A 13,972-nucleotide genomic window follows, 5' to 3' on the forward strand; every position below is an offset into this window, starting at 1 on the left:
ACTGGGAATCAGGATGAGTTCAGGAAATCACAGGGTGGCRGAATAATCACAGATGGGTTTTAAAAATGAATCTGTATGAAGATGGTACTAAAGCCTCATGAAGTGAGGAGAGGACCTGGGTATGTAGCCTTTTTAGCCTGTTTGGAAAATGTCAGCTGAACACATATTTCCTAGTCACTGGTTTCATGTAACTTCCTGGCCGTGAATATGAAGGGTATCTCAGGAGACAGGAGCATCCCTAACTCAGGACAAAATGCCAGCAAGTCATGACCTCTGCAGGCCCTTTCAGTAAGCTAAGAATCTGTTTTTGTACTTAAGGCTGTTCACGTGCACTGGGAGTAAAGTAATAGTAAAGACTGACAGAATCAGGCTGAAACAGATGTACCTCTAAGGAAAGGGAAAACAGTTTCAGTGGAAGTTACTACCAGCAGCTGTGATCAAACATTAACACTTKGCACTCCCGGGAAGAAGAGCTGTATGGATGCGAGGGCAGGAAGATTCTTAACTCCTTCAGGASCTGAGAGGCAGCTCTGCACACTCTGCCCAAGAGCAGACAGCCAGAGCGACAGTGCCGTGCACTGACAGCTATGAGCACTCTCAAAAGGAGCTGAGAGCCACAAGCATCTTGTTAGATCATGTTCTCCCTAGGAAGAGGATGATATTTCAAAAATCATGTGTAAAAAACTCAAATAAGTTGGCTTACAGTCAGGGTGTTCATACGGCAGCCAGTGGTGCTTGCTGTTCTGGTACTCAAAGTGAGAGTTGCGCTGCTGACACTGTTGTGCTCTGAAGTCCTCAAAGTGCTTTGGACACTCTTCCGTATTGCAAAGTTGAAACTCAAAATTGACCCCAGCACAGTCTTCACCTCCATTAATTGGCCTATGAGGAGAAAATATTAAAGCTATTCTAACAAAAAAAAATCCTCTGCACATTAGGACTGTGGATTTTTCTTCTCTTTTAAATGATATTTTAGCCTTAATTTTAAGTAGCAAGATGGCAAAAAAGGAGTGAGAACTCACAGAAATGGAAACAGAGCAATTATACTGCACAGGTGTGTATCTGCATGGAACTCTGGTGCCTGTCCACACATCCCAGAGGCACAGGCTCTAATGCAGAAGCCATATATGTGCAAATATATACTGCAAATAATTGATTTACAATTAATTAGCTATTACCTAATGGGCTACCCTGCAGTTTMGTGAACTTCCATACTACATTCCCTTTGTTTTTTTTCACAAAACTTAAATATGTCACAGGTTGACTTTACAAGGCTTTTCTCTCAAAATTCTTAAATTCTCCAAAAATAAGCCTGGCTTTCTGCAAAAAGCTGTGTTTAGAGGGGCTTGAACAGAATGGAAGTTTTTGCAGAATCTATCCCAAGGTGCAACTGTCATTTAAACTCRCTGTCCAGATTCTTAGCCAACCGGAACTACCACTTAAACAGGGGACCTACATTGGATTGTTGCACTGGCGTGTTCGGAAGCGAACTCCAGTTCCGCAGGATCGTGAGCAGGAGCCAAATTTCGTCCAGGGTCCCCAGTTGCCATCCTGCTTCAGCTGGTTTGCGTTCTTCCACATGCAGTGGCCTTTATAGCACCACTGAGGGAAACCAGGCAAACAGAACAGACAAGAGGAGAAATAAAACCAAATGTTTAATCACAAACACGAGTTAAAAGCATACAGATGTGAGCTCAGGGGGCTAAGAAGGGACATCTCAGAGAAGAGMTTGGAAACAAATCACACCTCAGACTTTGTCGGGGCCATAAGTGTCAAGGGTCTGTGCAAGTATCTCATCTCCCCCCATGACTCCAGTCTGCTCCACAATAAGCATCACTGCTCAACCTGACACGTTTCTTCTGTAGGCAGATGCATGAAACTCAYCATGTTCTGCCCTTCTTGAACTCTTAAATAATTGTTGCATTAGAGTCTTAGTCTCTACCATCTTTTAAAGAAATTTTCATTTTCTAAATATTGCATCGTAAGATACAGCTTTTGCTGAGGCTTAGTTTTTTTCTCTTTTTTTCTCTTTTTTTTTCTGCTTATACTGTACAAACATCATACCATTTCAAATAGGTAGAACAGAGGACTAGTCACTGGGCAGCGTGTCTTTTTCTGACAGCTTGGGCATATTCAGATGGTCTAAGTGGCTCTCCTGTATCTCAAAATACATGGAATTTGCTAAAACAAACTTTTATTGCTGTATAATTTTATAATTAAAAATGGATTAAGAGCAGCACACCTACTAATGGGGGATATTAAAAGGGAAAAATAAAGAGCTAATTCCAAGTTTCCATAAACATTTGGCCACAGAATGTCTGGACCACAAGCACTAAGAAGAGCTTTGTTCTCCCATCCTACAGTAACGGCATTATCTGCTAGTGTGGATTTCCAATGACACTTCAAGACACTTTGCAAATGAGTCAAGAATCCAAAAAAGGTAACAGAAAGGCCACAGAAGAGGCTGAGAGAGGGTTACATCTTAACTGGGCTTCCAATGTGCCAATTCACCACAAATTACTTGGCATTACAGCAAAGCTCATACAGATCACGGAACACCGCATGGGGAAGCACCTCTGGCTCCACTTGGGGGGTGCTGGGCAATTCCTTGACTTCCTAGATGCTCCTCAACTTAACTGAAATTGTGAAACCCTGCAACTGATTTTTTTTTTTTAATAAAAACATACCACAAGCACCATACTCACTTTTCCAGGGGCACACTCTGTCCCATCAAGTGGAGGCCCTTTCTTAGTCTTACAAAAATATGGGTTATCTGGATGGCTGCACCACAACTGCTTGCATGGGTCAAAGGTTCGAAACTGAAAGGCAGGATATTCATGATATGAAACTCAACATTAGATTATCAATATTTTTCAGATAAGGATTCAAACCACTCAGGGATTTAACCTCTCACACAGGACTTTCAACAAGTAGAACATCTTCAGAACGAAAAGGGCAGTGCTCATGATCTACATATCTTAGTCCCAAGCTAGTGAGAAGAAAGGGGAGAGAGAGAGAAAAAAAAAAGGGGGGGGGTGGAATAAGGTTTTTCCCTCCTGTCTTGAGATGACAGACTAGCTATTACAACTCTGTCATGTGGGTCACAGTGCTGTCCGCTTGGCCAGTAAACTTGTCTGAAATTACTAGGTTTCACCTATAAATCTCTCTGTCCTCTCTCAGGAATAAACTACTCTATTAAGTGCTTGTGGACGATGAAAAAAATGCATGCACTGGAGTTATTAAATAAGGCCAAATGCTGAATGAACATCTGTCTTTGCAGTGACTGCCTCAGACATACCGCCGTGCACATTTTATAGCCGACACCAAAATCAAAGCGGCACTGTTCGTCCATGGAATAGTTGATGCCTGGTAGTTCAGGAAGCTTAGGCCAATCGTGTTCAAAAGGGTCATCAAGAAGACAGTCATAAGAGCTGTAGAAAGAAACAGAAAAAATCATGGGAAGACTTGGTAATTGTCTTTTGATCAGCTAGATCAACATTCCTAAATGTTAATGCAGGAAATACTCCTTCTCTCCAATTTGCTTTCTGTCCCATATACTTCTGGCTCTCTGCAACACAGGCAGTCATTTCTGTAGGAGTGTTGCTTAGTGCAACTTGACTCAGCCTCTGATAGWACTCAGCAAAATCCCTGCATTTACTGGAAGACCACAGAGAACCATATCTCTAGCCTTTCTTTGCCCTCTTACACGTGGAATTTGCACCTTACTTTCCTGTCACCAGAGGTAGAAAATAAATATTCTTCAGTTCTCTCTGCCAAAGGGAAACATCTCAGCGTGCTTCAAATTGCAGCATGGTTCCCMATGTAATGCCTAGCACAAAATCCATTGTAGTCAATGGGAGCCTTTCCACAGGAACAAGAAAAAGAGTGTGTCAGGAAAGGAGCTAATTAGAAAGCAGCAGGACTGAAGGAAGCCAGACATGGACTGTCTTGCTGCAGCACTGAAGTACAGGTGACTCTACCAGGATGCCTTTGAAGACTGAATCCATATCTAGAGGTCCTTACTGGATGTATCTTTTGAGTTCCTGGCCGCTGCACCTGGACCAGTGGTAGCGGTGAAAGGCAGCCTGTACCAAGGGAGCCATAACACTCCCCATGGCTGTCTCATCTCCACATCTGTTCCCTTGCCCATCGTGCTCCATGCCCAACCTGAAGGAAAAAGAAAAAAACAAAAACAAACAAACAAACAAAAAAACAGTATGAAAGTTTAGGTAATTTTAGCTTTACAGCTCTGCAGCTGGTAAAAGAGCTGTGAATAAAACAGTCTCTTATGGACTTGTAATTGTTCAAAATGAACTTCTTTTTTCAACTTTGTAGATATCAAATGTTTGTCAAATAGGTATTTCCTTTGATGTCAGAACACCAAGGACTCTCTGAATACTCTTGCATTTATACTTCATTCTATCTGTTAGCATCAGTAATGAGGTAACTAGATTATGATTTCTGCTCATGTTTTGGATAAAGGAAAAAAAAAATCWACTCTGTTCATTAGAGAGCAGTTTGTTCAGACAGTAAATTGTTCGTGTTTGTACACCCATATATCAAAAGCACCTATTTACTCATAGAGCTGAYAGGGTCAACATGTTACACCTGCAAGTGTGCCTCTGGTACAGCACTTTAACATGGAAGTGGTCATTTCAAACTTAGCTAATTTCTTCCTGCCTTACTTTAACAGTGGCAGAGAAATTCACTGAGGTGTACAAATGAACAAGTAGCTTGCACTATTTAAAGAAAGGAAAAATCAGGTCAGTACTTGATATGAATTCATTCAGGTGGCTAATAGAAATCAGCTCTTTCTGATCTAACAATTTCTCATTCTCTAAAAAGCGCAAAATCTAACAAATTATCATTTTCAGTTAATGAGAAGTAGGCAGTTAATGGTGCTTGGCAAGCTACTGTCTCTACTGAATGCAGTGAATTAAGACAGCACACCTGGGACTTCCAAGTTTCTCACTTAATGACCTCCTTTTCCTCATAACTATACAAAAAAAAAAAAAACGTTCTTTCTTCCCATTCCTTTCTTGCCCAACTTACTACATTGCTTAAAGCACTGATGCATTCCAAGGAGATGGAAATATAAACAGGAGAGCAGTAATATATATATATATATATGTATGTATATACACACACACACACACACACACACGGAAATTACACTGGTTTATGCAAACAGGAAATGCATCACCAAATTTCATGTAATCTAAGAAGTTAGACTTACACATGGCCAGTTTCATGAGCAACAACAAAAGCTGATGAAAACCCATCCTCGTGGTTGAGTGTGCAGCTTCGGACTGGATGACACATGCCAGTGACAGGAGCGTACCCTGTTGAGAGAAATCATGTCTGTTTTTTYTCCCCRTTGGACTTATTTTAAGCTACTCAGCACAGTAAGATGTCCTATCTGAGAACAAACAACTCAAGATTATTTTGCCTTAATGGTCTATTTTCCTCTATCTCATTACAATTACTGTCAAGTAGGTTAAATGGCTCTGACAAATTAGATTTGATTCCCCAGACATCTGTATTAATTCTGACACTTAAACATTTTATCACCAGAAATACAAAAAAAATCCATTTCTGTTCAGTTGCAAAATAGKGCTAAAGCTTTTGTTTGTTTCTTGTGTTTTTTTTTTCTCCTTATGCTCATATTAATACTATCAGCTATAGCCAAGCACACACTATTGCATGCCTTTTCCTTAGCAAAAGCTGAAATCTCTCAGAAGACAGGAAGGTCTGCCTTGAATCTCATCTTACTGGTTTCACTCCAGACACGCCAGTCCAGACCTGCAGAAGGGCTCTCCCTATTACATCAGTGAAAGGTCAAGTGCTGAACATGGATATCTAATACATCTTCATTTGGACACCTCAAACACAGTGCACTTTACCTCAAAAAAAAAAAAATACTTGGAGAAGCAGAAATGTGCTTCAACCAGTATTCATTCACCAGCACAAAAGCTTTCTTATTAACATGTATGTCTAAGTGACAGTGATGATTTGTAAACTCCAGACATTACAGCTGGAAGCACTGCTGCCATCATTTTAAATTGTCTATATTACACCGATTTCCCAAACTGAATAATGAACAGAGCCTCCTTCATCACAGACAAGTTGCAGGATTTCAGTCAAAGGCACCATGCTTGGGCACAGCACTAGATGAGACCGCAGTGGCGGCCAGAAGGAATGGGGCCACAGCTCCAGCCACAGTGCTGCACTGGACAGAAGACTGCAGTGGCAGGAGAAATTCCAGCATTTTATTATCACAATCTCTCTAAGAGGCCACAGGTAACACTTAGAGAKGGAGTAGGACTACTGTATGTCGGAGGAAAACGAGGCATAGAAAACATGAAATTTCTGTAAGACTAATTAAGACTAATATTAGACTGCTGTGGTGAAGGACTAGATTTAACAGGATAGCTCTGCATCAGAAATTCCTCAGTGTTTTGCTTGCTCTTTTCCACCTGGGAGTGCAAGCAAGAAGCACACAGAACCACGATGTCTCAATTAAGAGGAATCCCCATGCTAGCTCTACCACTGACCACAGCACACGAGATGTAGTGACTGTTYGGTCTGTGTAAGTCATTACAGGAAGGACACTTTGCAGTGTCACTATGTGAGAACCAAGAAAATAGAAAACCACCAATTTACTGCCATGCTGCACAGAACAGCACAATTTCAAGACTCTTGCCCAGGCAATTTATTACCGATGACATAAATCAAACTCTATATGCTACTTTGTGAATTTACCTCCCCTTAGCCTTTATTCCTTGAGTAATAAAGATGCTACTTTGTGAATTTACCTCCCCTTAGCCTTTATTCCTTGAGTAATAAAGATGTATATAACTATCTGGCAGGTTGTTTATAAAAAGAACTCTACAGAGAATAACGTGATAAAATAAAAGCTAAATAAAACGCAAAGAGCATTGAGTGTTCCTAGCGTCTCCCTCCACAGCATGCAAATACTTGCCATCTGAACAAAGTAAAATACTATTTACTTAGTTCTCTCAAAATATCTATTTGTTACAGTCAGTAGTCAGACCTAAATGGCAGGGACACTCATTGCTTTTTTTTTTTTTTTTTTTACCTTGCATACCAGCAGGCCCAAAATCTTGCCTGGTTAAGAAGATGGCGTGATCGTGGTGCTCAGAGTGATTGGGATCCGACTTCTGCTGCTGATACGCCCAGCGGCAAACGTTCTCCAGGCTTCTGGAGGGATTTCCCCTTTCAATCAAGCTAATGGACTGAAAGAGCAACACGTTAGACCCAGGAGCTCCTGAAGGTAAGAAACCCGGGCGAGTTTTGCTCTTCTTGGAGCACCAATCAGGTCTCCATTTCTCTTTTCCTCACTCCTATCCCTTTAAGTAATGCTAGCCCCCTAGGGCTAAGCATAAGTAATGCTTCCCTACTAGGGAAGTTGGCAAGTAGAGCCAATCCATAATGGGTAGCTGATATTCTCTCTAGGATTAATTGTCTTTGATCCCCAGGTATACAAGAGCCAGGAGGCAATTTATACCTATGCTGTGGGTATGTAACGGTGATCATGCATGTGCAGCAGTGCATCTTGGGGATTTTTCTGGAAGATTTTATCATGAGTGTTCAGATCATCTGTGGAAATATTGGCCTTTTAATATGAAGCCTGTAATCTGCAGGACTAACACACACCATGATATAAAGATTAAATATGGACATTTGTATTCCCTTTGCTGGGACATGTTTAAATTCTGGTCTGCTGGAAGACAACATAATTCAGCGGAGATAAATGACAGTGTAGTGACACATACAGACTCTGTGGAGGGAGTGAATGGTACAAATGCATAGGACAACATCTTCAGTTTCTGCAAAGCACTGTAATCCAGTAAATCTGTAATAACTAACACAGATGAACCATGCAATTCTATGAGATTTTTGATACCAGGTGAGCCTACAAGCTCAATATGCTAGAAGTAACCAAATCTAATTTTAACAGAAGTATCCAGTTGGTTGGTCTTTTCACTTTCCCAAATTTAACGTGAGAGTTAAACAGGAGGTGCATGATCTTTATCAAGTCCTCAGGAGCATGAGAGCTTCCTCCCATTCTAAGCAATTTAGCAAGGGTTTATTTCAAAAGCRAATGCATTTGAGCAGAGAAATCACTGCAAGGACTATCCCGGGCAAACAGTAAAGGAGCATGCTAATGCGACAATGAGAAAGAGACATAGCTACCTCAGCAGGTTGCTTGGAGAGGATGCACCCGCAAGCTGGGTTGGTCAATCTAGACGATCACTTCTACTAAACCAATTTAATTCCCTGAGGACTCTCGAGGATGAGAATTCAGGCCACAGGCCTGGGCAAGCTGAGCGCTGCTGGGAGTGTGGCTGCAGTGGGACGAGGTGTCCCCCACTGCGCCTCTGAGTCCCCCAGCAACATCAGCAAGAGGAGGCCAGTGCTAACGACTGCTCCCTCCTGACTTGAGAGAGCTGCTTCTCTCTGCAGAGCTGCTGCATCTCTCACAGCACCAGTCACTGTGACTTGGTGACACAAGGGGAGGACATAGTGGCACAGGAGCTTTCCATTAAGCTGAATCCATCTAATACGACAGAAAAAAAAATAGGTTGCTGCAGTCTTTCAGCGTCTATATGATGAATGAGGTGTGAAACGACTCTGGAGCCAGACTGGCACCTCTGTCACAAAAGGCATGCTCATGGGCAGCCTCGGGAAGGAGGGCACAAGCACACTGACAGCATGCCAAGCAGGGAAAAYGGCTCTCTCAAACTAGCCCCACAGTACATTTGCCTCCACAGCCACTCCTATGATTCAGATGGAAAATAATCACAAAGAAAATGAACAAGGAAGCTGGTCCCCAGGCTTGCTTACCTTTGCATACCCTAACATGATCATTCGGACCAGTACGACATTTATGTGAACACCCAGGGATTCATCRTGGTAAATTTCATTCACCTAAGCAAAGGAGACAGGAAAACAAAAGGGGAGATGAATCAGTGATGATACCACGGGAACTTCCAAGGATATGTATATGTTGTTTCCAAGTGCTTATTCCATTACAGTCTTTCCAAAGGAGTATTCAAGTCCCAAATCATTTCCATGCAGTGAGAATCGTATATTGCACTTCCTGTTGTCAAATACCCTCTCACAGAGAACTTACTGAACTCCTGTCAGGGGAGTTCTTGACTCCAACAGCATTTGAAGCAGGACCCGTAGAAAAATTGTTTGGAGAAAAAAAATACCTTCAAGTTCAAACACTGCAAATACTTACCTGAATGCTTAATTAACACAATAAACAGAATGAGGGAAATAAGGCTATGCCAGGAAGAAMGGTTATAGCAGTGTATTCTAGTTCACTGAGGAATTTAAGACCAGAGAGAATTTGCATTAACAGATGAAACCATCACTATCCAGCCCACATGGCCACCTCTGCTATGCCATCTGGCCACTCAAACTGTGGATGAGCTCCAGATCCTGTTACTCCCTGCCTCATCAACCATTTGTCTCACTTCAATCAATTGAAACATGTGGGATGAGTATTTTAGTGAGAAGAGAACTAGCATGTTTTCGGTCATTTCTAAAAAATTCTCTTGCCAGCGGCTGTCATTCAAACAAAGTTCCATTAACTTCAGCATAGGTTTGTCTTTGGAAAATACTTGAGGATTTGACTTAAAGCCATTTATTTTCGAAAGAAATAAGAGATTAGATGATCATTCTCTGTATTAGTTCCCGTGGCCCAATAAATGTTGGCTCTGTTTATCACTTTCCAGCAAAACCTGCAAAGCAATAAAGATCTCAAAGAAATTATATACCTACRAGTTTTGCAAAAATTAGCTGCTGTTTGAATATAGCAATCCTATTACTGTTCCCATGGAGGAAAAGACTTACGCCCTTTATCCCACCTACGAAACCCCTCACCCAGGGGTTGTGCTGGTGAACACTCCTGGCAAAAGAGAAGCCACCTCCTGTCAGAAATTCAGGATAAGAAGCGAGGGATTGCCCTTCTCACTGAACAATGGATTTTTTTTTCATAGTTTGGAGTGTGTTTTTTTAAATATAAATGACAAATATTTAAAGATAAATCAGTACAAAAACRACCACCTAACTCTAAAAGGAATATTTGTGGAAACGAAGCTCAAACCCCAAAATTATGTAGATGGGTCAAAAACGTYCTTCTTGAGGATCTTCCTTTCGTCTGGAAAGGTGAGAAATGACCTCTCACCACTGTACAAATTAGGGGACTAAAACAGACAAAAGTAGATCATCAGTGAAGTTACTCATGCCCCTCAAAACAAAATAAATATTGTATTGTGGGTAACTGCAGCAAAATAAATACCAGGGTTCAGAGGGAGGCTGGTAATATTTGGACAGGATTTAGAGGTTACTTTYTTTTCAGTCAAGCTAAACAAAACTTCCCCTTTCCTCTGAGGGAAAAAGGTCATTCCGAGTTGTCCAGACTGTGGGACCTGGCACAATGATTTTAGTCCAAGTTTTTTAAAAATGCGAGCCCTCTGAGGACCAACTGAGAACAGACTGTCAGCAGGATAGTTCTACCAGGGATTAGGACATAACTCACTCTGCCTGCCTTGTGAAGCAATTATTCCAAAGTTCAATTATTCATCTCTCATATTCTCTCCTTGGTAATGCAGTATTATTGCTCTCACAAGTTTGTGACACAAAAGTTTCAGTTTCCCTCACTCCACCACAAACTTCCCTGGAATGACTGCCATAAGGACCAGAGAGCTTCAAGCCTTCTATTTCTCCACAATGCCATAGCTCACCATACACTTTCTGGACCGCTTGGAGGGCCCTACTGTGCAGGACTCCTCATGTCCTGGATAAGCAAGTTGGCCTAAGTTAGCAAATAATCAGGACACAGGAAATTGTGGAAACCTGTAACCTTGCTGGAAGGCCACATATCAAAACAAGTGCTGAAAAGAGACAGTGTAGGCTGCAACACTTTTATACTGCTGAAATTGCTTTTACACTGTGGTTATGCTGGCAAAACAAATTACATTGCTAAGATACTGGTAGAAGTATAAAATGCATATACAAATCATGCCCCAGTAGGCTTGATCTGTCTGATGTAAACTTGGGAAACCGATTGCAGACACTCAGCTGCCCATACTGCTTCTGTTACAGTATTTGAAAGGAAGAAGTGGTTAGCTGGAGCTAACCGTATACAGAAGACAGACATAAATCATCATGTTCACTGGACAATGATGACAACTGGGAGACTCCACAGACAAAGTGGGAAAGTATCTGTTTACAGATGGACAAACAATTATTCAAACGGACAAAATCAATGGATAGCTGGCAATGAATCCATAGGCTGCAGTGGAGAAGCCTGAGAAAGGGAGATAACTGCTAAAAAAGGGACTTCAGTGTTTACGTGGAAACATTCCCAAGGCTACACAGCATGAATATCATGGGTAAATCCATATTTTCAAACTGACACACTCAAAAAACAGTAGCTAGGAATAAAGGCACCTTCCAGCCAAATCTAGCTCCCTAAATGAAAGTGGCTGGATCTGCCAAAGAAAGTGCTGCTTGCAGTTCCAAATTATGCTGAGTAAATAGCAAGGGAAAAATTCACTTCGCTGGTGACACTGGCATGTRCCATTAGTCTTGATCACAAGCTCAGGGCAAAATGAGAAAGAAAGTGCCATAAACTGACATAAACATACATGAGAGAAGTGAGTGTTTAACGACTGGATTCTACAGAAAGAATTGGCAGCAAAAAATCAAGGCAGGCAACCAGGTAAATTATAAGCCTGATGAAGTCAAATATTAATATTCTCCATTGGCAGATTGGAAGAAGTGGGTCTTAGGAACAGGAGTTGCTCCCTGTGACAGCAGGTGAGGGCTTGGAGCTGGGCCCTTCTTGAAGCCAAGCAACTCCGCTCCGCAGCGTAATGCACCCAGGGTTACAGTCAAGAGCGATGGCTCTCAAACTCTTCCGACACTGGCTGCAGAACAGGCTGTCTGTCTGTAAATAACATCCCCAGTGCCCTCTGTGGACATGGGAGCAATTAAAGCAGAGATTTCCCTGCATTTACTTTGCATTTCCTGTTTTACCCAGGTGTTGTTTAAAACTCCTTGTAACAATCTAAACATTACATTGTTAAAATCTTGGCAAGAATGACTAAATACATACCATTACATTTGAAAAGGCCACAACTGTTATTGCTGCTGACCTTCAGCTTCCCAGGCGAGAGGGTTGTTTGAACCTGCCCAGTACTGGCCTGTATATTCCCAGTAGATGGAGCTATTGATATTTTAGAAAATATTTAGAAAACACTTTGGAATTGTTTTTTGAAGGGAAAATCAGCTGAGCTGTTCACAAAGTTATATGTTTGTTTTTAAAAACTATAAAGAAAATATTCTGAAATTTTATTTAATGACTTTTTATGACTTTTTATGACTTTTTATTTAATTACAGAGAGGAAAAACAATAGAGGAGATGATTTTCTGGAGTTCATCTTTCGCCAACATTGTATTGCTTTGATTCTTTGGTATAAGCAAAGAAACAGCATGACACTCCCTATAATTTCTCCTGTTTAGAAATYCCTCCAAAATAGAGGCTGGGCAACAATTGGAACTAAGACACAGAAGATGGCAACTTCTGAAAAGGGAACTTAATTGCTGCTTATTTCAATAATCCTCATGTGGTCACAGAACCAAAAGACAAATTTTTATGTCTCAAAATCACATTCGTGCTGATGCTTCAGGAGGCATGTGGTTAAAAAAAAAAAAACAAAAAAAAACCCCAAGAACTCAGCAAGTCGTGTATTAAAGATATTTGGTTACTCACAGGAATTACAGTAACTTTTCATCTCAGACTATCTAGGTTCAAACATCAACTTGCTTTCATGTTTGCCAAATACAGTAACTTTTCATCTCAGACTATCTAGGTTCAAACATCACCTTTTGTGTTTGCCAAAGGTATACTCACTCCTATTTTGTATTCTTCAGTAGTACGAAGTAGCTGTGCAGTTTAGCATAACCTCAAGCCACTGCTTAAGGAAAATCTGGGAATGGCATTTCTGAATTAGCAAGAACTGTCCAGCTGAGCCGCACGGAAAATGCTGCAGATGACCTGTCTGCTTTATGCACGTCACACTCAGATAGCAGCACTGGCTCCTGCTYCTACAGGGAGCTGCACAGAAAAAAAAACACTACTTGTCTGACTTTTCTGAGAAGGTAATGATCAGCGATAGCTTTAGAGACTAGAAAATGCCAAAAGATAATTGATTAATATATTTTGGCCTTGCTATACAAATCCTCTTAAATTCAAGCTTGTCCTCTATCTGTAATCAAAAGATGAAGATCAAGCAACAGACCAATACGTAACAGGTAAGGTATATGCATGGAGACCTATGGAAGGTGCTGTCCCTAGCAAAGTCAATCATAAAATTCTTACCAGCTTCAACACTGAGCACTCCTGACATTAATCACCTTGAAACAGTATTTTACTAGAATTAAGATTACATGTGGACATTTTTATGTGTGTGCTATATTAACACTGCTAAAGGACAATAATCTGAAGCAGTTATTAAGAGAAAAACAAGCAAACAAACAAACGTAATCGCCACAATCATCACCAAAAGGGAATTCTGCCCAAAGCAACTTGCAGTTCAAGGATGAATAATGTACAGAAGTTCTACCTTACTAAATTATTCTAGTTTATGCTCAGAAAAGCAAACAAAATAYCAAAAGCCAAAGATTTAAATTCTGATAAGTCCAAACCTCTTTGCCAAATCTCACTACAACTTGGTGCTCTGGGTGTGTATCTTTCTGATCTCAATTACTATAATCCAGGGAAAATTCACTCTTAAGTAACCATCCAAGGGAGTAACAAATAATTACCTAATATAGAGGACTTCTAATTTCAGATAAAACAAAAGGGTACTGAAAACCTCAAGCTTTTTTACATGGTTGCTTAGGAAACTGTATTTGTTACCTCTTGCTTAGATTA

The 13,972-nt window shown here is 40.9% G+C and overlaps 1 protein-coding gene across 1 annotated transcript in view; it reads right to left on the reverse strand.

The window, feature by feature from the left end:
* Positions 1-13,972, reverse strand: part of ADAMTS3 (ADAM metallopeptidase with thrombospondin type 1 motif 3) — a 105,495-nt gene that overhangs the window by 15,562 nt on the left and 75,961 nt on the right. Inside the window, exons 6-13 of the mRNA XM_026042548.1 lie at positions 8,866-8,949; positions 7,097-7,253; positions 5,234-5,339; positions 4,021-4,164; positions 3,296-3,428; positions 2,703-2,816; positions 1,454-1,599; positions 704-879 (exon numbers count right to left, since the gene is read on the reverse strand). Coding sequence (XP_025898333.1) covers positions 704-879; positions 1,454-1,599; positions 2,703-2,816; positions 3,296-3,428; positions 4,021-4,164; positions 5,234-5,339; positions 7,097-7,253; positions 8,866-8,949 — 1,060 coding nt within the window. The remainder of the gene's footprint in view (positions 1-703; positions 880-1,453; positions 1,600-2,702; positions 2,817-3,295; positions 3,429-4,020; positions 4,165-5,233; positions 5,340-7,096; positions 7,254-8,865; positions 8,950-13,972) is intronic.

The sequence above is a fragment of the Nothoprocta perdicaria genome, unplaced genomic scaffold (genome assembly GCF_003342845.1).
Source record: "Nothoprocta perdicaria isolate Ctin4 unplaced genomic scaffold, notPer1 scaffold_307, whole genome shotgun sequence".
Lineage (NCBI taxonomy): Eukaryota > Metazoa > Chordata > Aves > Tinamiformes > Tinamidae > Nothoprocta > Nothoprocta perdicaria.